This window comes from Heptranchias perlo, chromosome 6 (assembly GCF_035084215.1).
Source record: "Heptranchias perlo isolate sHepPer1 chromosome 6, sHepPer1.hap1, whole genome shotgun sequence".
NCBI lineage: Eukaryota > Metazoa > Chordata > Chondrichthyes > Hexanchiformes > Hexanchidae > Heptranchias > Heptranchias perlo.
The window spans coordinates 32,035,594-32,061,880 of NC_090330.1; the positions used below are offsets into that span (position 1 = coordinate 32,035,594).

Sequence of the window (26,287 nt, forward strand, 5' to 3'; positions counted from 1 at the left end):
GCAGGAAGTGACTGACCCCTGACTCCTAATAGTTTCCTTTTTATTCTCTTGCAGGGGGACATGGATCAGTGCGGGACACGAAGATCGGACGCAAAAGACCAAAGATAACTTTTTTTTTTAAAAAAAGAAACTGAGGAAATTGAGTTGTAAGCGGGAAAACAACAAAAAAAATGTTCTTGTGATTTCGCAAAACATATTGAAAGAGAAAGCGGAGTGCAGTCGGAAATGGGAATGGTTCCCACCGAGCAAAGTTTGGTTTGAACTTTGAAAGGATAGACTCAGCAAAAAGTTTGGGACATAACGGTTCTTCTGGATGGCTGAGACTGCCGGCTTTTCCCGAGTGGAGTTGCAGCGCATCGAATCCATGAGTCCTCCGGACTCCTAGCGGCAAAGCAGAGGGAAGAGATGGAGAACCGGTTGGGAGCGAGGTACGGACAAAGCACTGGCACCCACTCAAAGCTCAGACACACAGAGCTCCTTTAAAACCTCTTTTCAAACGGGTGTTCTCATCAGTTTCGTAAATTGAAATCGACCAGCTGGGCGGGGCAGTTTGGACCCATTTGCGGATCGGGTCCAAACTCAGTAAGATCTCTGGTTGGTTGAGTTTGAATGAAATTAACGGGAATGTCAACTGGAATGTCACACCTGCTGGCAGATCATTTCTTTTGCTGTTGTGGGCCTATATGAGTGGCAAAAGGGTCTGATTTGCGACCTGCCCCTCTCTTGGGCGGGGGTGAAAATGCAGTCCTGGTCTCTTGGGGGGGGGGTTGACATATTGATTCTGCATATTAACCATGCCCAGACTTGATGGTGTGGACACGAATGAATGTAGCCACCCTTGTCTGGTAAGTCATACCCATAGGATACCTTTGTATTTTTCCTATCTTTTATTTTAAATATGAAAATATTTTTGACCATTTTTTATGCTTGTTAAGGACAGGGATATTCAAACTGGGGAAATGAATTATTAGACACTCCCTAGTCAGACATAATAAGCCCTCTTGTCTTCCCCAACAATCTGCTTTAACCCTGACCTCAGGAGAACACCCCTACTGTACTATTGTGAAACTAACCACTCTCACACTCACCATTCTTATGAATCTCACCAAGACTGACAATTTAATAGCAATGAGTACTGAATTCTGGGACGTTTTTGACGTGGACTGGTGTGTATTAGGAACTTTGGTTGTTATGACACAGAGTTGAGCTATGGAGAGAGGATCTTGCCCCTTGTTAAGTTTTTAAATGTCAGCTGTGGTACTGAGGGAAACCACTGAGTGAAGGCCTTGCAGTTCCTCTTGGGGAAAGGCATAAAATCCAGAGGACAGTTGTATACTCCCTTGTGATCACTTTCAGAGCAGCATGGGTACTAGCTTGGGAGCAAGTTGCCTGTAAATCCTTTTGGTTGGTAGAAAGGGCAGGATGACCCTTCTAACTGGTTTACTGTGCGTCCCTGCTGATCCCTCCCCCCCCCACTTCCTTCATCTCCCCTCGTCCCCTTCGCCTTTGTTCCTCCCTCTCCATTTCCCATCCCCTCTTTCCCTCACCCATCTTTCCTCCTCATTCCACTCTGCCCCCTTCTTCACCTTGGTGCAGCTACCCAGGTTAGAATCATAGAAGGTCACAGTACGGAAAGAGGCCATTCGGCTCATTGAGTCTGCGCCGACTCTATGCATGAGCAATCCAGCTAGTCCCACTGCTCCGCCCTACCCCTGTAGCCCTGCACATTTTTTCCTTTCATGTATTTATCCAGTTCCCTTTTGAAGGTCATTCTTGAATCTGCCTCCACCACCCCCTCGGGCAATGCATTCCAGATGCTAACCACTCACTGTGCTTAAAAAAAAAAGAAGTTTTTCCTCATATCACCTTTGGTTCTTTTGCCAATCACCTTAAATCTGGTTCATGACCCTTCTGCCAATGGGAACAGTTTCTCTCTATCTACTCTGTCTAGACCCCTCATGATTTTGAATACCTCTATTAAATCTCCTCTCAACCTACTCTGTTCCAAGGAGAACAATCCCAGCTTCTCCAATCTATCCATGTAATTTTAGTCCCTCACTCCTGGAATCATTCTAGTAAATCTTCTCTGCACCCTCTCTAAGGCCTTCACATCCTTCCTAAAGTGCAGTGCCAGAACTGGACACAATACTCCAGTTGTGGCCGAACCAGTGTTTTATAAAGTTCATCATGACTGGCTCAATGAGGAATGTAGAAGAGCATGGCGGGAGCAATACCAGGCATAACTGAAAATTAGGTGCCAACCTGGTGAGGCTACAACGCAGGACTACGTGCATGCTAAAGACCGCTAAGCGATCCCACAGCCAACAGATTAGGTCAAAGCTCTGCAGTCCTGCCACATCCTGTCGTGAATGGTGGTGGACAATTAAGTTACAAAAGGGAGGAGGAGTCTTCCAGTACGTCCCCATCCTTAACGACAGAGTCCAGCACATGAGTGCAAAAGACAAGGCTGAAGTGTTTACAACCATCTTCAGCCAGAAGTGCGGAGTGGATGATCTTTCTAGGCACCCTTCCTGAGGATCCACCATCACAGATACCAGTCTTCAGCCAATTGGATTCACTCTACATGACATCAAGAAATGTCTGAATGCACTGAACACAGCAAAGGCCACAGGCTCCAACAACATCCCAGCTGTAGTGCTGAAGACTTGTGCTCCAGAACTAGCCACATCAGTACAGCTACAAAACTGGCATCTACCCGACAATGTGGAAAATTCTGCATGTATGTCCTGTCCACAAAAAGCAGGACAAATCCAACCCAGCAATTACCAACCCCTCTATTAGCTACTCCCAATTATCAGCAAAGTGATGGACAGAGTCATCAACAGTGCTATCAAGCCCCACTTCCTCACCAATGCCCAGTTTGGGTTCCACCAGGATCATTCGGCTCCAGACTTCATTCCAGCTTTGGTCTAAACATGGACATAAGGGATGAGATGATTGTTACTACAATTGACATTAAGGCAGCATTTGACCGCGTGTGGTCACAAGGAGCCCTAATAACACTGAAGTAAATGAGGATCAGGGGGATAACTCTCCAGTAGCTGGAGTCATACCTAGCACAAAGGAAGGTAGTTGTTAGAAGTCAATCATCTCAGCCCCAGGACATTGCTGCAGGAGTTCCTCAGGGCAGCATCCTATGCCCAACTATGTTCAGCTACTTCATCAATGACCTTCCCTCTATCATAAGGTCAGAAGTGGGGCTTTTCGCTGATGATTGCCCAGTGTTCAGCTCCATTTGCAATGCCTCAGATAATGAAGCAGTCCGTGCTTACATGCAGAAAGACCTGAACAATATCCACGCTTGGGCTGTAAGTGGCAAGTAACATTTGCGCCACACAAGTGCCAGGCAATGAACATCTCCAACAAGAGAGAACCTAACCACTTCCCCATGATGTTCTATGGCATTACCATAACCGAATCCCCCCACCATCAACAACCTGTGGTTCACCATTGACCAGAAGCTGAACTGGACCAGTCACATAAATGCTGTGGCTCCTAGAGCAGGTCAGAGGCTGGGTATTCTGTGGCAAGTGACTCACCTCACTCCCCAAAGCCTCTCCACCGCCTACAAGGCATAAGTCAGGAGCGTGATGGAATGCTATCCACTTGCCTGGATGGGTGCAGCTGCAACAACACTTGAAGCTTGACATCATCCAGGGCAAAGCAGCCCACTTGATCGGCACCTTATCTATTAGCCTAAACATCCACTCCCTCCAACATTGGCGTACTGTGGCTGCAATATGTACTATCTACAGGATGCACTGCAGCAACTCGACAGGGCTTATTTGGCAACACCTCCCAAACTCGTGACCTCCTCCACCACCCAGAAGGACAAGGGCAGCAGGTGCATGGCAACACCATCATTTCCAAGTTCCCCTCCAAGCCACATACCATTCTGACTCAGACATATATCGCCATTCCTTCATTGTCACTGGGACAAAATCCTGGAAATCGCTACCTAGCAGCACTGTGGGAGCATCTTCACCACATGTACTGCAGCAGTTAAAAAGAAGGCCGACCACCACCTTCTCAGGGCAACTAGGGATGGGTAATAAATTTAGCCTCTAGCATCACCAATATCCTGAGAACAAATGGTAGGGGGGCGCAAAAAAGCATTGTCTGTTTGGGCTGCTTTTGGGGATCTTGTAATGCCTACCTGATAGAATGTACAAGCTCTACAGAGATAAAGCTGAGTGTTTAACAATCACTGATTGGGCTAACCCGCCCTGATGACACACACACTTGCAGTGACACTCAGCTAGCATCAGGTAGAGAACAGAATTTGAAAATCAGTCGTGTGGGTCAGTGACTACCAAAGGACTTGCAATGCTGTTCCAGTCAATCCCAGCATTAATGTTGATTCCACCCTGATCTGAATTCTGTTGCATTTCAATAAAAGCAGTGCCCAGTGGAACTATTGTACAGTCAGTTACTGCATACTGCACAAACATCCACAGAGGCTTGAAGCAAGAAGCAATGGAGCACTGGAACTACTTAGTAAATAACCCAGTTTGATAACTCTTCTATATTGAATGGGCTATGAATTAAATATTTATGGTGGTATTCAGTTTTCACTATGGAATCTGTTCCTCCTATGAAAGTGCTGACAAGTATCAGCATTTTTCACTTCTATTAAAAGAACATCTTTATTTGGTGTGCACTGTTGTCCGGTCATCCTTGGGATGTGGTTGTATGCATGGTTGCAGTGGCACATTACACGTGGCCTCAAGACCTATGGGTGGGTTGGGGGCGGGTGGGCAGTAAAAATAGTTGATTTTTGAAGCAGCACAGCGTCCCGACTCCAGTGCTCCCAGGCGCGTTTGGATGCTTGCGCGCAACAGAAACCCGGAAGTCCTGTCCCCACTTAGTCAGTGGGCCGATACTTAAAGGGGCAATATACTGCATTGCGATAGTTGAGGTACTTAATTTTTTGTGTAATACAAATGTCAAATTTAACTTTACCTGTTTGGGTTTCCCATCGCTTCTGATTCACTTCAGGCCTTTATTGCATTGCTTGTAGGCCAGGAGGAGCAGGAGTGCTTCGTCCAGGCCCAACAAGCTCACCTGGCGTGATCGGACCCTGTGATCAGCTTCCTGCCCCCCCCTCCCACCCCCGATCTTCTCTAAGGTCCACCCGATGTTGTCCACATCCCCCCAACCCTCCGATTTCTTCCATGGCCACGATCTCTCCCTCCCTCTCCCCTCTCCGATTCGCGGCTCCTTTCACTTCTGACAGACAGCCAGCTTGTCAATCTGGCTGCCTGGCGTGTGGGAAACCTGGAAGTACAAATACTTACCTGCAATTGAGTTGTGATTGCAGATTGCGAGGCGCTCATTTGGCTTCCGGATTCCCCACGCGAATATCTATGGGTGTGCTGGGTTCCCGGCTCCGAGTTAAAATCATGCCCATGGTGTTCAATGGACACTGATATAAAATCATTTGACATTTAATGTAGTCTCAGCTTTGCGCAGTAGATAGCACTCATGCCTCTCACTCACAGGTTTTGGGTTCAAATCCCACTCCAGTATTTGAGCACATAATCTAAACTCACCCTTTAGTGCAATACTGAGGGAGTGCTGTATTGTGGGAGAAGCTGGTTTTTGGATGAGATGTTAAGCTGAGGCCTCGTCTGCCTATTCTAAGAAGTGCACAAGACTTCTGGTGTCCTGACTAACATTAACTGGTCATTCATCTTATTCTTGATTGTGGGAACTTATTGTGTGCAAAATGGCTGCCTTGTTTGCCTACATAACAGTAATCACTACATTTCAAAAGTAGTTAGTGTGAAGCATTTTGAGACGTGATTCTGCAAGTCTATGCAGACATTAATTTGAAGGTCGTCAATGCATTCTCATTGAGCATCCAGACTATTGAAAGATTTTTGTTGATGTGGCTGACTGAACTAGATTTTTGCAAATCCCCAAATGAATGCACTCACTGTACTATATTGCATATGCCATATTGAGTTATATACGAGTGCATCATATATCACTGCATATGCTTTTTATCTCGTGTTGAGTGGTTTCAGGTAACTTTCACTGGAAAGATTTGATGTGTTCATAATTCAGTAAATGCAGGATAATGCACATATGACCAGCAGCTTGAGCAATGTGACAAAGGGCACCCAGTAGAAAAAAAACAGAACAGGCAGACCCTTTGCTCAGTTTGAAGTGAAACTGAGGAATTCTGTAACAGACACAATGTAGGAATGGAGCAGGGAGAGAAAACTGAGTGCAAAGCAAGAAAATAAAACATAGGATTATGAGAGACAAGACAAGGGAGCAACAAAAAAGAACTTCCGGGGTCTGTTTAATTACTTAAAAAAAATAAATCCCCTCTCTGAGTTACTTAGAAAATTGCATTACCTATTCACAGTTGTGGAAGTGAGTTGCTTCCGTTTGATTCTGGATATTTTAAATCACTGTATGTAGGTAAAATTGAAAAGAAGAACGTCTGTTTGAATAAAGCTGATGTTTTCATGTCCCTAAACTTAGCTCATGGTGCAATCAGATTTGAAAAGCCAATTGTAGTGACAGCAGCTTTTTCCCTGTATGTTCCATATTTTGAAAGAATGTTTGTGTTTTTTCCAAAGGTTGCCAAGGGTAGCTGTTCTACATGAATACATTGGGAACAGACTGTATGAGATTGCTCCTTCTGCATCTGTTCAAGATATCAAGGAGTTAATCTATGTGGAAACAGATTTCCCTGTTTCTGAACAGCGGTTGCTGTACAATGGGAAAGAGGTAATCTTGACTTTGAATCGGATGTGGTAGTGGTACAGTAATATGACTTATTTTGTTCATTTATCTATGAAGCCTTAAAGGGAAACGTAGCTCTTTCCTGCACCGATTGTAAAAACATGACCATACAGGGTTCAAAATCTCTGCAGAACCTTTTGTTTATAGGTTAGGATCAATAGTAAAAGCATTCTGTACTGATTTGATGGACCAGAGGGTGTTTGAGATTTAGATTTCTGTTTACTCCACTGTGCTGCCCTATCCCTGCTTGTCCTAGCTTAACGTAATCAATCTCGTCTACCATCTCTCTTTTGTTATCCATCTTAGTGCATTGCCTTTGCTTGGTTCCATTCCTACCCTGTCCCAATGTATCCAGCACACTTACTACAATAGCTTCTCCATCTGGTCCTGCATGGTCACCTTGGGAGTTGCTAAAAGTTTAATCTTTGGAAAACTTCTAATCCTCAGCTATATATATTGTCCCTTGGTAACATCATCTGCAAGCATGAGGTGAGTTTCCATATGCTGCTGGCACCCAGCTCTACCTCTCCATCTGAACTTTCTTTAATTCAACATTGATAAGACTGTAACCAACCTGTTCAGCTGCTGCCAAAAATTCCATACTCTAATTTCTGGTTCCGTTCCCCTCTCCAGCTACTCACTCGGGCTGAACCTGATGGTGGTCAACCTTGGTGTTTTGCTTAATCCTGAGTTGATTTTCTACCAATATCCTATCCATCATCACAACTGCATTTTTCTACCTTGACAACATTACCCTCTACCCTTGCCTTACCCCCTTCCCCTGCTGAAACCTAATCCACACCTTCAGCACCTCCAGGCTAAGCTTATTCAATGCTCTTCTTGCTGGCCTCCTGAACACCATTCTATATAAAGTCCAAACTCATCAAAACTCCACTGCCTGCATCTTGTGCTATATTAAGGTCTGCTTCTTTTACACTCCTGTCCATGCGATCTTCTATTGGCTCCCACCGTTGCATTGAATTGAAAATTCTCGTTGTTTACAAATTCCTCCCTATGTTGGCGATCCAGATCATGAGCTAATACAATAGCAGAACAGGCTCATGGTGCTGTGTGGCCTACCCCTGTTCCTATGTCTAACATATTTCACTACTCAGTTCCCATGGAAAATACTTAAGCATCAAATAATCATAGGGAAGATCAGTGCTTCAATATCTGGACTAGAGCCTTTTGAAATCAGGAGCTGTGGTTTTCTCTGTTCTCATGGACCAGTATCCACACCACCCCCCAAAAAATATGTCTGTATCTCACATTTATTATTAGATTTATTTAAAATGAGAAACCTAAGTGAGGGGCCAAGGCTCATAGTGAAGGACACCAGAAAGGTTGCAAACAATAGGGAGGTAAATCAAGGACTACTGGTTAGATGACTAATTGTGGATGATCTGTTCCAGATTTGGAAGCTGAAGGTCTTCTGAATTTGTATTTTGTCCAAGTGAACAGACTGCAAACATTAATCATGAGATAGTGATGATAGCGGTTTGTTCTTAGCAAATGTGTTTCATGCAAAGCTTGAGATGCTACTGTAAAGATTAAGATATTTTAATGAAATTTTGCCATCTGTAAATTTACAATGTTTGTTTTTAATGGGATTTTGTCATTTGCAATATTACATTTTCTTTGTAAGTTTATGGTATGGATGAGTACTGCAGCACTCAGATGTAGATTCATTTTACATATCCAGATGAGTCATAGAACATAGAATCATTGCAAGTTGCAGCAGAGAAATAGGTCACTCAGTCCGTCAAATCTGTGCCAATGTTTTTCTCTGGATGAGCCACCTAGTCTAATCCTACTCTCCTGTTCACTCCCCAAACCTTCCTTCCTTAAGTAACAGGATTAACGTAGGATATTTAGACTAATACATTATAACAGTGACTTCTCTTCAAAAGTATTTCATTGGCTGTAGAGCACTTTGGGGTGTCCTGAGGTCATGAAAGGCGATGTATAAATGCAAGTTCGTTCTTTTAATTTCCTTTTAAAAGAATTTATAGATTCTGCTTCAACAACAGTTTGTGGCAGAGAATTCCACATTCTAACCACCCACTATGTAAAGATTTTCCCCCTTAAGCTCCCCTTTAATTCCTTTTGTGAGTATTTTAAATTTGTTGCCTCTTTCACCATTCTTGCCGACCAGAAGAAACAGTTTATCACTCTTTATCTTCGAAATCTTCATAATCTTGGATCAAGTTACCCCTTAAACTTCTCAGCTCTAGTGAAGAACTTCCCAAGTCTCTCTTCACAACTGTAATTCCTGATCCCTGGTAACATCCTAGTGAATCTACGCTGCATCTTTTTTCACTGCTTTTATATCCTTTACATAATGGATTGCCCCAAACTGCACACAATATTCCAACTGTGACCTAATTAATATCTAGTTCAACATTACCTCCTTGCTTTTGTATTTTATGCCTCTAGACACAAAACCATAATGATTCCATTTTCATTTTTATGGCCTTATCTACATTCTCTGATCAGTGTATCTGCACAATGAGGCCCTTCTGATCCTGCAGTATAAGATCACACAGGAATTCACAACTGCACAGTAATGGTTATATGCATAGCTGTGTACAATTAGGTAGTGCAAATGTATAAATGAGCTAAGGTCTTTTCCTTGGCAGGTGGCTGCAGGCCAAATGGAGGGAAGATAGGGTCAAGAGCACCAAGATTACTTTGCATTGGGTGGCAGAGATGCAGTTGGGAGTTTGCTGGTTCACTGACACTCTTGATCTGCCTGGGCCTGGTCCTGACCTTGGGTAGATGGGAGATTAGGGAGGAGTGAACCTACAGTAATGAGGACCATGCATTTTGATACTTGTTCAGCTCCAGGACAGCCCATGTATTATCTGGACTGGCATGTGTCCCACAAGGGTTTTGCCAACATTTTTGATGGGAGGGATTGGATTGTGCCAAAATGATGATGGGAGTAGTGGAGGTTCCTTGTTAAAAGGGAAATGAGCTTATAGATAGCATACTGCCTATTATAGTCTCAAAGCTTTATTTTCTAAAGGTGGTTTGCGATTGGCAGTCCATGTTTTCCAGAGGGGTCACCGACTAGCCCACAGGGGTAGGAGTCTGGCTGATTGATTTTTTTTCCCCCTTTCCCCACTCTAGTCAGGACACACTGAGTCCATTTATATTACCTTTTGGCTGAGATCAGTTAGCTTAGCACAAATTTGACAAGAAGATAAAGAGAAAGGGGAAGGGAGGGGAAGGGGGTAGTGAGAGGACTTGTTCTTTTTAAAATTTACAATTTCTATATCCAAATGAATTTTAAAAAATCACTACTGGATCTTCCATGGAGTTGCTCACAAAGTTTCTTTACACAGAGGATGGTTAGGATATAGAATTACCTGGCACAGACTTGTGGCAGAGTTCATAAATTCTTTAACAGGGAATTAGATATTTGATTGAAAAGGAGGAATGTTGAAAGGTATGGGGAGTGAGCAGGAGAGTGGGATTAGAGTAGGCGGCTTGTGGAGAAAAACACCCACTCAGACCTGATGAACCAAAAGGCCTGTCTCTGAACTCTAATGTTCTATGATTTATGATGAGTCAGAGGTTATGCTGTATAATGGGTTGAACTTTAATGGGCAGTCCTGGGGAGTACAGCACAAATGAGGCCTGGGAGGGGAGGCACTTAAAGAGAGGGTGAGCAGCAGGAATCCAGGCCAGATATAGTTTTACAATGCCACCTACCTGGGAAAAAATGACTGCTGATTCTATTTTTTTTTAGCCACCCTAACCCATTCTCATTGATTTGGAGTTTGTGATAGGTCTCAGTTGATTGGGAGTTGGGCTCTGCCAAATTTTGCATCTCATTCTTGATAGTCATGTTAATGAAAAGTTTTGAATCAATGAAATACAAGAAAATTGCCAAGACATAATGTTCACTTTTTATTATATAGATTTTTTTTGTGTGAATTATTTACTTAAACTGAGAGATGTCAGTGTTGGGAAATGGAACTTCTTCCATTTTTATCATCCAGTGTCAGCATCAATACTCCCAGATGTGATCATGCTACAGCACATGCAGAGTAAAGGTTCCTTCACTTTGCTCCCAATATTATGCCTCAATCTCAACCTCAAAATAGTACCCAACTGCATCAAGGTGATCGTTTCTCCACTCTAACCATTCTGGAAGCTAACATTGACTATTTCAAATCCATGCCAATTTGTGTTGAATCTTGAGCAGTTCAGATTGAAATTGCCCAGATGCATTTCATGTAGGCCTGTTTCATCCCATCAGTCTGGTCAAAAACTTTGTGATAACCTGTGCCACCTAGTTCCTCTCATATAAGTGAATACTGAAGTAACATTGATCATTTCTGGAACTCCTCTCGTAGCCTTCCGTAGGATTTATTAAAAAAAAGCTTGTCTTTATAGGTGGCCATTCTTTCATTTCCATGCCTTAGCCCCTTTCTGTGTGTTGTTCATTTTCTTGTCTCTCCATTTTATCAATATTATTATGGCCATTACTTCTTAGTACTTTCCTCCTCCTCCTTTGTATCTTCACTATGTTGAAATGAAGAGTCATCTTGCTATTTGCTAATATAACTAACTAGCTAGCTAACTTCTTTCTTTCTTTCTTTCTTTGGACTTCAAAACTATAGATTCCCTTAAAAGTCTTAATTTTCCCTTTCCCCTTCAAGATAAAAGACATTTGACACCTAAGCTTGACATCACCTACCCACTACTTCTTGATTTCCTTTGCTTTCTGTACTCCTCTTTCCTACATTGCTGGTATCCCCCACTAAGGATCTTGGCCATTCACCTAGGTTCATTAATCGTGTTAGAAAAGATGGATCCTAGATGGACCAGCCTGTAGCTTCTTCCAATGTGTATCATAGTGTCCAAATTTAATTGGATGATAAGAATTTCTTCACATTCTTGAGCAGATCCAACTGCCATCCTGGGGATCAGCTCAAATCCCAGAGTTAGGGTAACTTAAGTAATGATTTTGAGTCCTTTCTCATTGCTAAATTGGTCTCTTTCTCTCCCCTCCCCCCCCCACCCCAAACTTCCACAGCCTCAAAAAGTACATTGATCCAGTCCTCCGTGGAAGTTTGATTGCACGACTCATTTCTGCATGAAAAGCGATTTTATTTTCAAATGTTGCTAAGTAGTGTTATTTAAGTTGAAATTGTGAAATGAAATAATTAAATAAATAACATTAACGCTGGTGTCCTTTGGGGGAAATCTAGTCTGGAGTGTTTATATATCCTAATATACCCTTTCTATTTCTGCTTCAGCCTGTATTCAGTAAAATGTTGCTGCTGTTGTATGCATCAGGAGATTTGACAATACTCATTATCAAAGTTCACATGAGCATTTAATTTGATTTGACTGTACTGTTGCTGTTGATTTTAATGTAATTGATTGAAACATTAGATCACTGGCATTTTATCCTGTTCTCTCCTTTAGTTGTATGACTCAACACAGATTGGGGGCTTGTTACGATCTGGAAGCCACGAGATTAATTTGACTCTGCAAGGAAGAGGACTTAAAGGAGGAGGTAATCAATTGACTTACAGTATGCAATCCTCATCGGTGTAAATAAGGATGGCTATGGTAATTTCACTCCAATGTATATGAGTCTGCTCTGTAACAGAATAACTGTGGTCTGCTGCAGATCTGTGACATTTTAGAATCCATCTTGGGTGCAGTGGGAGGATCACAATGCTGTGGCATTAAATCATCAAATCCCCTCACGTGGTGTCCTGAAGTGACTGCGTAGTTGTAACAAAAGCTTTTGTAGCAGTTATTTCCCCTGATATTAACTGCTTCTCTTTTTTTTTCTCCCACCGATCAGGGAAAATTAAAATTCCCCTCTTGTCACTACATGGTACCATGGTTAACCATAAAACCTGTATACTGTATATGCAGTAGTTCAAGTAGTAAACCTTCTTCCAGCAAATTTCAAGGTGAATGCTTGTATTTGGAAGCTGTGATAGGGTCTAGCTCTAACAATTCAATGTGTTGAACCCTGCTTTTTCCTTTAACAGGCAGGTTTGGACAAACAACCCCACCACTTGTAGATTTCCTTAAGGATATTCTGAGGAGGTATCCAGAGGGAGGACAGATTCTTAAGGTGAGCATCTTTCTAACTGGTTCTGCCCAATGAAATGCACAGTGTTGGGTCCTTCACTGTTTATCTTTTTCTTAGCTCATACCTAGCAATCATAGTTGGTGACTTGGTGTACCAAAGTACAGTGTATTGGAGAGATGCCGTGTGTGTGTGTGTGTGTGTGTTGGTTCTATATGTCTGCACAGAACGATTTTCCAGTCTTAGCTGAATAAAAGTAAATTGGAACCTGGCAGTTGCCTCTTAGTAACCCATGATAGAATGGTGTAGTACAGGTTGCTAGGGAATAGTAGGGAGACATCAAAGAGGGGGAGGAGCTAAAAAGTAAATTTAAAGTCCTTTGCTTTCTTCCAAGTCTCCCTGGGGCACACAGATTGATTGAATCTTAGAAGGTGGAGAGGTGAAATACTCATGCAGAAGAGAAGCCAAAGGTTATATTTATCACTTTGAAAATTCCTCCCTGTGAGAGACTCGGCAGATGGATGAGATTAAACCTATGCCTTTGCACTCTGTGGCACCAGGTGTAAGTTCCTCAATGTATCGCAGCATACTGTGCCATAAGATAATATAGCTGCCAACCAGGGTACCATATTTAATCAAACTACATCTTTTAGTATGTAGAGCTGTTTCAAAGCTATGCATAAGGCTCTGAAAATTTCAGTGCCTGCTGAAGTGGCTTTGGTGGGTAACAAAGCCAAGATACATTAAAGTTCATTGTACTTAGTATATTCCTTAATAAATAAGGCACTGATTCTATGTTCTTAACAAACTCTGTGTAACCCTGGTTGATATTAGCATCTGTATGTCCAGTTGAGATTTACAAAGTTACTTAATATCAGCCTGGATCACAAGTTCTCATTCTGATATTTGTGCACTAGATCTAACCTATTAATTTCATAGTCAAAACCTGGAGGGTCTTGTAACTGACATTCGGCCTGTAAACAGACTTGAATTCAGTGAAGTGCCACGTACCTAACCGTGCCCAGTGAAATAAATTCAAAAAATGCTTCAAATGCGCTGCACATCACATCACCATCTGAAAAGAGAAAAGCTATGTCAGTATTTGGGTTGGAAACAGGGTTCTACAATAATATTTCTAACCTTTTTTTCTCACTTTTTGTTCTTTATTTTATCTCTGTTCTTTTCTTGCTTCCTCTTTATTATGTAGCTCCCTTTCTGTATACTTGCAGTTTTTTCATTGCCTTCTGCCTTTTCCTTTGCTCCCTCTCCCTTCCCATCTTTTCTCTCTTCATTCTCTCTCCCCATCATTTTTCTCTGCTGTTCTGTGCTGCCAGTCAGCCTCTAACATGCTTGACGATGATATAATGGGCGGTATTACCTTCAACAAAATGGCTGATGAGGTTGAAGATGGTGTGTTCTTTTGAGGATCCCTAGAACTATTTTAGAGGTTTATAGCAGTCAGGAAGTCCATAAAAATAACCAAGCTCATCCCGACTCAATTCTGTATTTGTAGGAGCTGATACAAAATGCTGAAGATGCTGGAGCTACTGAGGTGAAGTTCTTGTATGATGAAACTGAATATGGAACAAACTCACTCTGGTCAGAGCTGCTGATGGAATATCAAGGTAAGAGATCTCCCCATCAGCAGTGATGGCTCCAGATCACAATTAGGGCTTCTTGCAGTAGATCCTATCTGTGATGACCTTGGGAGAATGGTGGCCTTTTATAGAAAGGTAATCTCCCAATCAGTGTGTTTTGGACTAAGCTTAGGTAGTCACTATATAGAAAGGTTCAGGGCTGAATCATTAAAACGCATTGCTGGGATTTCTGCCAAAGGGGCAGTATAGATACATTGTCCTCCAATATAAAATCTAACTGCTCGAGTTTTATGCTAACGCTTCTAACTTTACCACCTTTCTGAGTAGACTGGAGAATGAGGTTTTGTGAAATATTAACTTGAAGTTATAATTCAAAGTAGTTACTCAAACTTAAGGTAGACAGATCACAAGGACCTGATAGTTTCCACCTAAGGATCTTGAGGGAAACAAGGCAAGGAATATTTTAGGAAAGGAATAGGCCATTCAGCCCCTTAAGTCTGCTCTGCCATTCAGTTAGATCAAGACTGATCTGTACCTCAACTCCATTTACCTTCCTTAGCTCCATCTCCCTTGATACCCTTACCTAACAAAAATTTATCCATCTCAGTCTTGAAAATGCCATTTGTTCCAGCATCCACAACCTTTTGGGGGAGAGAATTCCAGATTTCTACTACAATATTTTCCAACATTCAAAAAAAGACAACAATGAATTATAGGCCAGATAGTTTTACTTCAGTTGTTGGTGCATTACTGGATTCTATAATGTGGGAATAAATGCATTTGGAAAAACTTGAGCTAATCGGGGCCAGTGAATTTCTCCAAGGGCAGGTCATGTTTGACCAACCTTATAGAATTCCTTGAAGAAATAAGAGGATAGGTAAAGGAAATGCAATGGATGTGGTTTATATGAATTTTTCAAAAAAAAAATTAATAATGTGCCACAAAAGACTTGTGATAAAGACAATTATACACAAAATTAAAGGTAAAGTGGCCACATCGATACAGAGATGGTTGGATGATAGAAAATAAAGGGTAAGAGTAAAAGGAAGTTTCTTGGAACAGAAATTTTTGGTGAGTGGTGTTCCACAAGGTCTGTGTTGGGGCCATTCTTATTTACCATGTGCATAAATGATCTGGACTTAGGAATTGGAACAATATTGAAATGTGCTAGTGACACCAAATTGGGGGTATTGGCAAATTTTGTCAATGTTTGTGAAAGGCTGCAGGTAGACATACCAGAACGGGCAGATGCAGTTCAGCATATATAAAATATATGAAGCAATACATTTTGGAAGTAAGAATAGAGCAAGGAAATACACCTTAATTGGTAAGATTTTAAATAGAGAAAGGAGGGGAAACCATTTTGCCTCACTTCATTTTAATTGTTAGAAAAAGAAGAACATAACTGCAGGGGAGAGGAGTACTCTCCACAAATTCTTTGTAGAAAAAAATCAACAAATGGTTCTCCTAGTTTGGAGAAATCCCCATTTAAGGTCATGGGCATGCTGAGAGCTCAGCAAACCTTGCAGGACAGAATAGCAGTTTATGCTAGCCTTGGGGAAAGGTCTGAAGGCAGAAATTTGAAGAAACTATCATGACTTGGGAGCAACTGCATGTCCAGAGATATTTCTAACTTGCAGTTGATGTTGTGAATCCTCCTGCAATGCCTCTTCTCTATTCTCCAGCTCAAGAGGACTGCTCTCTCTTGGTTTAACACTTCCATATCCGATCATAGCCACAGCATCTCCAGCAATGGGTTCTCTTTCTACCCCGCACTGCTACCTCTGGAATCACACAAGGATCTATCCTTAGCCCCTCCTTTTCCTTGTCTACAAGTTGCTCCCTGGCGACATCATAATGGGTCCAGCTTCCACACGTATGCCGACAACACCCAGTTCTATCTCACCACCACCTTTCTCAGTCTCTCTACTGCCTCTGTGCTGTCAGACTGCTTGTTGTACATCCAGTCTTGGATGAGCTGCAATTTCCTCCAGTTAAACATTGGGAAGACCGAAGCTATTGTTTTCGGCCCCCGTTACAAACTCAGTATACTTGCCATCAATTCCATCCTCTTCCCCAACCGTTGTCTCAGGTTGAACCAGACTGTTTGCAACCTTGGCCGTGCTATTCAACCCCAATCTGCCCCCATATCCTCTCCAGCACAAAGATCATATACTTTGACCTCCATAACATCGCCTGCTCTATCCCTGTCTCAGCCCACCTGTTGCTGAAATCCTTAGCTACGCTGTTGTCACATCCAGACTCGATTATTCCAATGCTCTCCTGGCTGGCTTTCCATCCTCCACCTTTGTTAACTTCAGCTCATCCAAAACTCTGCTTCCTGTATCCTATCCTGCATCAGGTCCTGGTCACCTATCACCCCTTTGCTTGCTGACCTACATTGGCTCCTTGTCCCCCAGCACCTCCTCATGTTTAAATCCATTCATAGCCTTGCCCCTTCCTCATCTCTGGAGCCTCCTCCATCCCTATGCCCTGCCACCCTTCTGAACTCTCCGTTTCTTTGACTCTGGCCTTTTGTGCATTCCCCCACTTGCCCCACCATTGGCGGCTATGCCTTTCACCCCATGCTCTGAAATTCTGTGCTTAAGCCCCTTTGCTACGCCATCTTCCTCTCCTTCTTTAAGACTCTCTTTAAAACCTACCTCTTTCGACTATGCTTTTGGTCACCCCTCCTAATATCTCCTCTTTAAGCTTGGCATCCATTTTTTTCTTTGTAAAGTGCTTTAGAATGTTTTTCTACATTAAAGGTGTCAAATAAATGCAAGTTGTTGTGAAATCTGCCTCGTAACATAAATAGTGTGGATTCCTGGCTTTCAGGAGCAACCGAGAAACAGGTAAAAACGTTTCTGTCCTGGGCTAGTAAGTTGCTGTGTTTTAAACCTGCCTGGCCTTTTATCTCCTTTTTCCCTTTGCCAGCGGAGCCAGTTTTGCAGGACATATACACATCATCCTGACTGTCAATGTTTTGGGAGCCCAGTCAGCATGCTGATCTTTGTTGACACACTGCAATCAGCACAAGAGCTCTGGCGAGAACAGGAGTGCCAGCCCACAGTAAACAGAGGACTCAATTCCTCCCATTAGAGTTGGGAACGGCATTAGCAGCTGAACATGGGTAGGAGTGGGACTGAATGGGTGGTAGGGAATGGAAGGGGACAATGGGGAAATGAATAGCAATGAAAGGGGCAAACTGGTTGACAACAAAAAGAGAGAAATAGATGACAATGAAATGTGAAATAGACAGTAACTGAAAGGGAGAAAATAATAGTGATATTGATTGACCTGGAGGACAGCCTTCTTGTACTGAGCTTGAGTTTTTTTTTCAACTTAGAAATGATTTATTCTTTTTACAATTAAATGAAGGGTAGATATTTTCTCAACAAATATTTAAAGCCTTGATACTGGAATATTCCTTTCAAAATGCAATCCATTTTTTCTTCGAATGAAGGAAACAAATCTGCTGAGAGATTTGCTGTATTTGGAATACAGTTTATCATGATGACTTTTTTTTAGTGGGTATTTATAGTGTGAAATGGAAGATCTGTTCTCTTGGATAATGGGTCTGTGATCACCAGGCACAAGACAGAGATCAGTATCAAATGTGCCCAAGACATGTGATTGGCGAGTCCTTGAAATAGAGAAACCACAAGTTGGTGTGATTCACATCCAAAACAGAATCAGCTCCAGCTATGTTAAATTCAGTAAGAGCAGACAGTAAGGTACCTTTTGTTGTAAGTCACATACTGAGTATGCACAATTTTCCCCTTCAAAGACAGTGAAGTGCCTAGATGAATTTCCATGAAATAAAGCATCCATTGTTTCTTCAGGACCAGCCTTGTATTCCTATAACAATGCAGTATTCACCCCTGAGGATTGGCATGGAATTCAGGAAATAGCGAGAAGCAGGAAAAGAGATGATCCCCTGAAAGTTGGACGGTTTGGAATTGGTTTTAATTCTGTCTATCATGTAACAGGTAAGTGAATTGTGCTTGTGTTTTGCACTGCACCTGCTTTTGAACAGTGCTTTATTTAGATTCCAGCTCCTTTTGATACAAAGTTAAATTGGAATTCATTTGGGATTTTCTTTTGTTTCATTTTTGCCTGAAAGTTATGTGTCTAGCTTGCTTTTGTCATACTTCAGAGTGTCAAAATGATTAAAAACGATAAAGGAAGGCAGTTATTTTATGCTGGTTTCTTCTGACATGGAGCTGGAAATTTACAAGCACATGCCAATCTGAACTTTCCTCACCAGCAGCAATTAAGCACTTGTAGACCTGGAGTGGTGCCTATTTACAACAATTAAACTTTGTGGTCTTAAAGGAGCATGCTAAGTTAAACACAATGGCACCATAACAGAATAATACATTGTACATTATATGGTATTATGTTCCTGTCATTATAAAATAGCTGTGAGCAGCACCACAGGAGAGCAACTAATTACATTCAAAATAAAAGCACCCTAATTTGTTTGAATCATGAACTTTTGCACTTAGAAACACCTCTAAAGAACGGGTTAATATTTTTTTAACAGCAGAACTAGATACACTATTTTCACCATCTCTCAGGCTAGCATGGGTTAGAATCCATAGCTCGGCATCAGATACAGATGTATGATTTGCAGCTAAAATTGATTCTGAACTTTTGTTTTTCAATTGGCCTTTCAAGTGGAGTTTTAGGAGGCTAGAAACCCAAAGTATTTCAGTACCATTTGGAGGTCAATCTGGAGCAGATTTCAAAGCCCTGAAAATGTAATTCTGCTCTCCAAACATGGAATTGTTCCTGTACTTTCAAACTCTTTAACCTGCTTTAGATTCATATAACTGGCTTAAAAGCTCAGTCAGATGTGTGAGATGCTTTCTCTAGGCTTGCTTTATGTTTTTGCTTTCTTCACATAAATTAAAATGCTTCTTGTTATAAATTTATTGAAGCTCAGTTAAAAAAGGTAACTTAATCGCTTCTACACAAGCGAATTGGATGAGGTTTGGTTAAAATTGAACTAATCCAAGTCCATCTAGCTTTGAGCCACATCTCAGCCATAAGCCCTCCCATTCTGATGTTTATGTTGCCTAAAATACATACTCCTGAAATAGGAACAGGAGTAGGTCATTCAGCCTTTCTAGCCTGTTCTGCCATTCTGTTATATCATGGCAGATGTGTACCTCAGTTTCATTTACCTGACTTTTCTTCAAATGGCTTGAAACCCTTATCTAACAAAATTCTATCCATCGTAGCCTTGAAAATTTCAATTGACTCCGCATCCACAACCTTTTGATATTACAAAGCATGTGTATGGTAGTGGCTGCCTCAATAGTTTATATACATAAATTTATTACAAGAAATGGCAAAAAAGGGCTGTTCTGCATAGGTTCGCTAAGGTGTATTGAAGGGTATAATTTTTTTTTCTACAGATGTACCGTGCATATTTAGTGGGACTCAAATTGGAATACTGGATCCCCATCAATCACTCTTCGGATCCCACGAATCAGGTCAAAGTTGGAATCTAACAAGCGATCAGGAAGAGATTAGTGAGCATACAGACCAATTTGCACCATTTATTGGGATTTTTGATAGCACCAAAGAAACCTTTAAAGATGGCTTCTTTCCTGGCACCATATTCAGGTTTCCTCTCCGTAAGAAACCATCTTATGTGAGCAACAATGTGTACAATAAAGATAAAGTTCTTGAGTTGTTTGAGTCATTCAAAGCAGATGCCAGTTCCCTTCTACTTTTCTTGAAAAATGTACAGAGTGTGACTTTGTACAGCAGGGAATCCAATGGCACAGAGAGAATGCTCTTCAGAGTGATTGCCTCTGAGGGTAAGGAGCTGAAACATGAGCGGCCAAACTCCTTAAAAATCCTAAGGACTGCTGCAGATCGCTACTGCAATAATATTCCAAGCAACAATGTGACATGTGTGACCTACCATGTAAATATAGTGACTGAAGATGCAACTTCAAAAGAAATAGAAGAAATGTCTTGGCTTGTTTGCAACAGTGTGGGAGGCCGAGGGATGTGCAATGAACTAGACTGTTTGGCTGAAGATTTGAAGTACGTTCCTAATATTGGCATTGCCATGCCTCTCCTTGGTAGTGAGGAGATGAAAGGAGCTGTGTCTGAGTTCATTGGGCGAGCATTCTGCTTTCTTCCTTTACCTCCTGGTGAAGAAAGCAAGACTGGTCTACCAGTGCACATCAGTGGCTTCTTTGGATTAACAGATAATAGAAGGAGTATTAAGTGGAGAGAAGTGGACCAGTGGAGAGACCCAGCTGCCCTATGGAATGAGCTCCTTGTTAATAATGTAGTTCCAAAAACATATGCCACCCTGGTTCTAGAAGCTGTGAAACGAACGCAGGCTGAAAAAGACCAGGATTCTCCTTTAACTCCTGAGGCAATTCACAAAGTATGGCCTGATGTCAGCAAGATCCGAGTACACTGGAAACCAATCTTAGAACCTCTCTTTAAGGAGCTGATTCAGCATCCTGTAATCTATTCAATGAGTAATCATTGGGTGAAAGTCGACTTGGTTTATTTCTGTGAAATGGACAATAGCAAAGACTGTACAGAGACTGTGCTCAACTTCCTCAATAAGGCAGGAGTACAGATAGCCCGAGTGCCTGCAAATGTTTCTAATGCTGTGCAGGCCTACAGCTCTGATGCAAAGAACCTAAAGAAAGTCAGTCCTGCTCTGGTACGGCAGGTGTTTAGGAAATTCAGACATCGAGGCAGTGCAGAGGAAAAACTTCAGCTTCTGGAGTATGTGCTGACTGATCACAACTTTGGAGAATTGATTGGACTGGAGCTGCTTCCACTACAGAATGGAAACTTCATATCTTTTGACTCCTCTGCAGCAGATAAGGATGCCATTTACATTACCACTGATGATCATCCCAGGTAACATTTCAGCATGATGTTGCTTGTAATAATGAGATAAAATGGAGCAGTATGGGGGAGGGGTTCTAATTTACCAGCATCATTGAGATTTGAATTGGAGGGGAAAAGAGAGCCAAATGGTTTTTTTTAAGTAGTGTTAGTATCTGTACATTGAGGCTGGAACAGAACTGGTAAGGAGGATTTACAAACGTTGCAGGATACAGCTTTGCTAATGGGCCAGAAGCACAGGCTGCTGAATTGTTTAAAAACCAGGTGGGACCCATGAGGAGAGGAATGTCAATTTATAGATGATGATCAAAAAACGGAGGAGGTATTTAATAAGTACTTTGCATTGGCCTTTACTAAAGAAAAGGATATCTGAGGAGGTGAATCCTGAAATGGTTGAGAGTGAGATGAGTGATATTGTGATGGATAAATGAAAAATTTTAGATAAGTTAGTTAGGCTAAAGAAAGACAGGGCCAGATGGCATACATCCTAGGATCCAAAGGGAGGAAATTGTCAAGGCTCTAGAAATTATATTACAGAGCTCTATTGAATGTGGATGTGAGCTGGAGGACTAGGCCATTGCAGCACCCACTTTTAAAAAGGGAGACAGCTAATCTGGGTAATTACAGGCCAGTTAGCTTAACATCTGTTGTAGGGAAAATTTTAGAATCTTTAAGGATGAAATTACTAGGTATCTAGATAAAGAGAAAGTAGTTGAAAGTATCCAGCACGGATTTCAAAAGGGAAGATCGTGCTTGACCAACCTCATATAATTCTTTGAGGCGGTAACAGACACAGTGGATGAGGGAAATGCAGTGGATGTAGTTTGCATGGACTTCAGGAAACCCCTTGACAATGTACTACACAGAGCATATTTCAGAAGATTAAGGGATGTGGAATTAGGTGGAGGATAGAAAACCGGATTAAAATTGGTTAGAAGTGAGAAAATAGAGAGTAAGATTTAAGGGCAGTTTTTTATTAGGAGTGGTAGGAGGTGGGTAATGGTGTTCCACAGGGTTCAGTTTTGGGGCCACTTCAGTTCACTGTGTATATCAATAAACTCGATATAGGCCTAAAGGGAATGGTGCCGAAATACCAAATTATACCTAAATAGGAGGTACAGTTAATTCTTTAGAAGACTAACAAAGTAAGTTGTAAAGGAATATTGATAAGATGGAGGAATGGGCTATAAAGTGGCAGATTAATTCAATGTTATTAAGTGTGTGGTGAAGTATTTAGGTTTTTAAAAAAAGCAGTAATTATACTCTGAATGGAAGTAGACTTGGTGTTGTGGAAGAGCAGAAGGATTTGGAGGTACAAGTTCATAGGACATTTAAGGCAGCACTTCATAAGGATGTGAAAAAACTAATAGAATTCTAGATTTTAACTCAAGAGGTATTGAATATATATGAGCCTCTTTGAAAGTTAATAGGACCTCAATTAGAGTGCTGGATGCAGTATTGGGTTCCAAACTGTAGGAAAGATATTGAGAGTATATAGAGGGTGAAACTCAGCTTTACTAGAATGTGACCTGGTATGAGGAAATATAATTATGAAGAAAGACTTCAACAATTGGGGCATTTTTTGTTACAATAACAATGATTACAGAGCAAAAAGATAGAAGTGTTTAAAATTGTGAAAGGGTAGGACAAGGTAGATAGAAACAGACAGTTTCCAGTAGTTGTGGGATTTAGAATGAGGGGTCATAGATACAAGATTATATGTAAGAGATTTAAGAGAAAGAGCAAGAGAAATTTATTTAGGTGGATGAAAAAGGGGATAAAGGATATGGGAACAGGGTGTCTAAATGCTGACATGGTCTAGATGGGCCAAATAGCTTATTTTCATGTTGTGACTTTATGTATTTCTATGGAGGAGCAGGAAGGTAGCATTTAACATTTTTTTTCCCCATCAAACAGCTTTTTAGCAATTCTAATGGTAGATTTTCAGACATTATAAGGAAAAATAAAGTTGGCTTGAAGTGATTAAGTTGTTGCATGCAATAAGCAGAAGAGACAGCAGAACTGAGGGCATGATTGAACCAAGATGGATCACCAAATCTGACAGAAAGCAAAACATGAGGTGTGAAATCTTCCATGCCAGCCTTGAGAGGGGATGAAGTATTGTGGGTTACAGATGTGTCACTCATGATAGGATCAGTTTGAGCTGATAGGTATTGCACAAGAAGTGTATTGGCTTAATTGTGACATTTTTTCCCTATTAATGCCAATAAACTAAGTAAGCCTAATGAAAACAGTGGTCCAGACAATAATAAAATGTTCAAGACTTGAAATTCTTGCGCACCAAATAAAAAACCATGGCAAACTCGGTAGATAAATAAACTGCATTGTGTGATACTGAGCTTACAGACCTGGATTCCCAAGTTTGATCCCTGGCCTGTGCTGATCTTGACCAAGGTATAAGTAGTGGTGGGGGCCCTCCAGTTGGCTAGGAATTGTGCTCCTGCTCACTGTCTAGCTGGAAGTAAACTTGTATGGATGTTAGGCAAGCCCATGATGCTTTCTCCGAGGTTAAATAACCTGTAATCACTCACTCTCTTATGCTCACAAATCAAAAATGACCACCTTGTGGATGTGGTATCAGATCTATGGAGCTGTTTTTAAAAAGAATTCTGCTTAGCCAAAAGTCACAAAAGTCACCAATTTTCCCATCATTCAAGGTTAGAAATCTTATTTGTACTAGAGAAAATTACATTTTGTTCAGGGAAGGTCCCAAACAGATTGCTCAGTTTCTGTCCAAACCTACGTTTATCCTAAGGCCTGTTACTGTGCTCCTACTAACTTTGCAGAATGGCCACCATGTTGACCAAGTCCTATGAGCTGGTATCTTGTTTTATGTTTCTCTTTGGTCAGAGTAGCCCATCAGAGGACCGCACTGTGTTTGCGGAAAATAGTCACCAGGAAAAGTTGTTGCAAAATGTTTGCTGAATCCAAACTTTTTAAAGCAGCTCGTGTCTGTATCAATAGTCTCTTTGACTGTCTTTCTCTCTCTCTCTCTCTCTCTCTTCCTTCCCCCACTGAAGTTATTTCTTCTGTTTGTACTGCTAGAAGAATTTGGCCTTGCTTCAGGCTCATTGAATACTGAATAATAACTTTCTGGTAAATGAGAGCAACATCAAATGTTTTCAGATATGATTTATCCAAATAGCCGCCAATGTTTCAGAAAACCACTGGTGAGCGACAGTGAACCTGAAGAAGTCCAGATTATTATATAACCCCACAATGGAAGCTGGATTATTTTCAGTCATCCTGACCGTATTCCTAACTCATGGGTGTTGAAATAGTTCAGTGTTCCAGTGAGATACATGGTCCTTTTGGCTGTGAAGCAGGGAGTTGATTTTGGAGGTCAGTCACTTAAAAAGAACATGCGAGAACAGCTTGCTTAAACATGAAGCTAAGCTTTGACTTTTACAATAGGTCCCTTTTCCCAGGAGTGGAGGGAAGGTTTCTGGCTGAAAATCTGAAGCCAACCGTCTTGTCTGCTCTGAGGGAAGCTGCTGAAAGCCGAGGTAAGGCACACTTGATACATAATTCTAGCTATTTGCATTAACTATTAACGGGACTGGTTTGAAATCCATTCAACTGCTTGCATGCATTCCATTTTGGGTTTCCCTACAGTATTTAAGGCTGATTTTAGACTTCATATTAACAGCCTGTACACCTCATGGCAGGGCACTAATAAGATGACATGGGAACCACTGCACTGGAGGAGAACTCTTGCAATTCCTGGCTCACAAGGAAACCATCAAAAAAGTTACATTTTTTACTTACCTGGGCCTCTTCTAGCTCTGGAGCCCTCTCATGCCAACTTCCCCAGGCACAATTGGCACTGCATGAGTCGCATGGCCCAGGGTTAAAATAACGCTGGTGTCTGAATGATGTCATCAGACCCCGACTTTTGCATGACAACTAGGCCCACTCCTGCCTGGGGTGAGGGCCTCCGATGCTGCCAAAAACGTGCCTGTTAAAAGCGCGAGTGCCCCGTTGATAAAGCAAATACCATACTGACTATATTTTAACCCCACAAGCGCCTCGTTTTCGTCGGGCACTGGGGCTTAAATTTGGACCTCTTGTGTTTTTTTTATAAATGCTAAATTACAATTGGTTAAAACTAGGAGCCAGCAACTGCTGGGACAAGACCTTTCATGGTTAATCTTTACTTGTGATTTAAATGAGTTCCTTTTTTATTTGGTTTTTATAAGTACATAAAACAAAAAGAACTTGAAATATATAAATACCCACCTTCTAGGCCTCCTGTGTGGAAAAACTGCCACATATAGTGATCCTTTAATTGTAGTTCCACCATACAAATATGAAACAATCAGATTTGATCTCCAGTCTGTGCTTAGGTGATCTCAACCAGGACAGCTACAATTGATCTCAGTGCTCTGTAAAAGCCAGGGTTCATACTTCTGATTAGCGTCCAGTGACCTCTGCTGCAAAATGTGGCATGTGGTTGTTTGATGAGCACGGTCTTTGGCTTGGCTGTAATACTCCCAAAATTGAATAGACTGCTAGTGCTCACTGTCTAGGCTCATCCCAGACCAATGGCTTTTGGGTAAGATTGTTTAAGATTGGGTAAGATGTAAAATGGGCGCCAAAGCATCCATTATGGTGGACGGATGTGCACACTCTGAGCTGGAACTGCACAAGGCCTATTGGTATATTCATCAGAAGAGGTGTCCAGGGCCAGTTCCTGAAACAGGCATTAGGCCCTCTGCCTATGCAAACCTGAATGTGGAGCCAGGAGGTGCAGGAGCGCTCTTCTTGGTTCCACATTAAAACCATGCGCCACTGCCGGCTGCCACTTGCCCCCCATCGCGATCACTACATAGACTCCCCTCCCGATCAACTTGCTCCCTCTCCTGATCGGGGCTCTCCTGGTCGCTCCTGTTTGCCGCACCCCTTGCAAAAACCTACCTGAAATTCA

At 41.7% G+C, this 26,287-nt stretch overlaps 1 protein-coding gene across 1 annotated transcript in view; it reads left to right on the forward strand.

The window, feature by feature from the left end:
• Positions 1-273: 273 nt before the first annotated feature.
• Positions 274-26,287, forward strand: part of sacs (sacsin molecular chaperone) — an 83,168-nt gene continuing 57,154 nt past the window's right edge. Inside the window, exons 1-8 of the mRNA XM_067986054.1 lie at positions 274-428; positions 6,615-6,765; positions 12,223-12,313; positions 12,804-12,889; positions 14,358-14,469; positions 18,288-18,434; positions 19,869-21,351; positions 24,775-24,866. Of these exons, the coding sequence (XP_067842155.1) occupies positions 406-428; positions 6,615-6,765; positions 12,223-12,313; positions 12,804-12,889; positions 14,358-14,469; positions 18,288-18,434; positions 19,869-21,351; positions 24,775-24,866 (2,185 nt within the window). The 5' untranslated portion in view covers positions 274-405. The remainder of the gene's footprint in view (positions 429-6,614; positions 6,766-12,222; positions 12,314-12,803; positions 12,890-14,357; positions 14,470-18,287; positions 18,435-19,868; positions 21,352-24,774; positions 24,867-26,287) is intronic.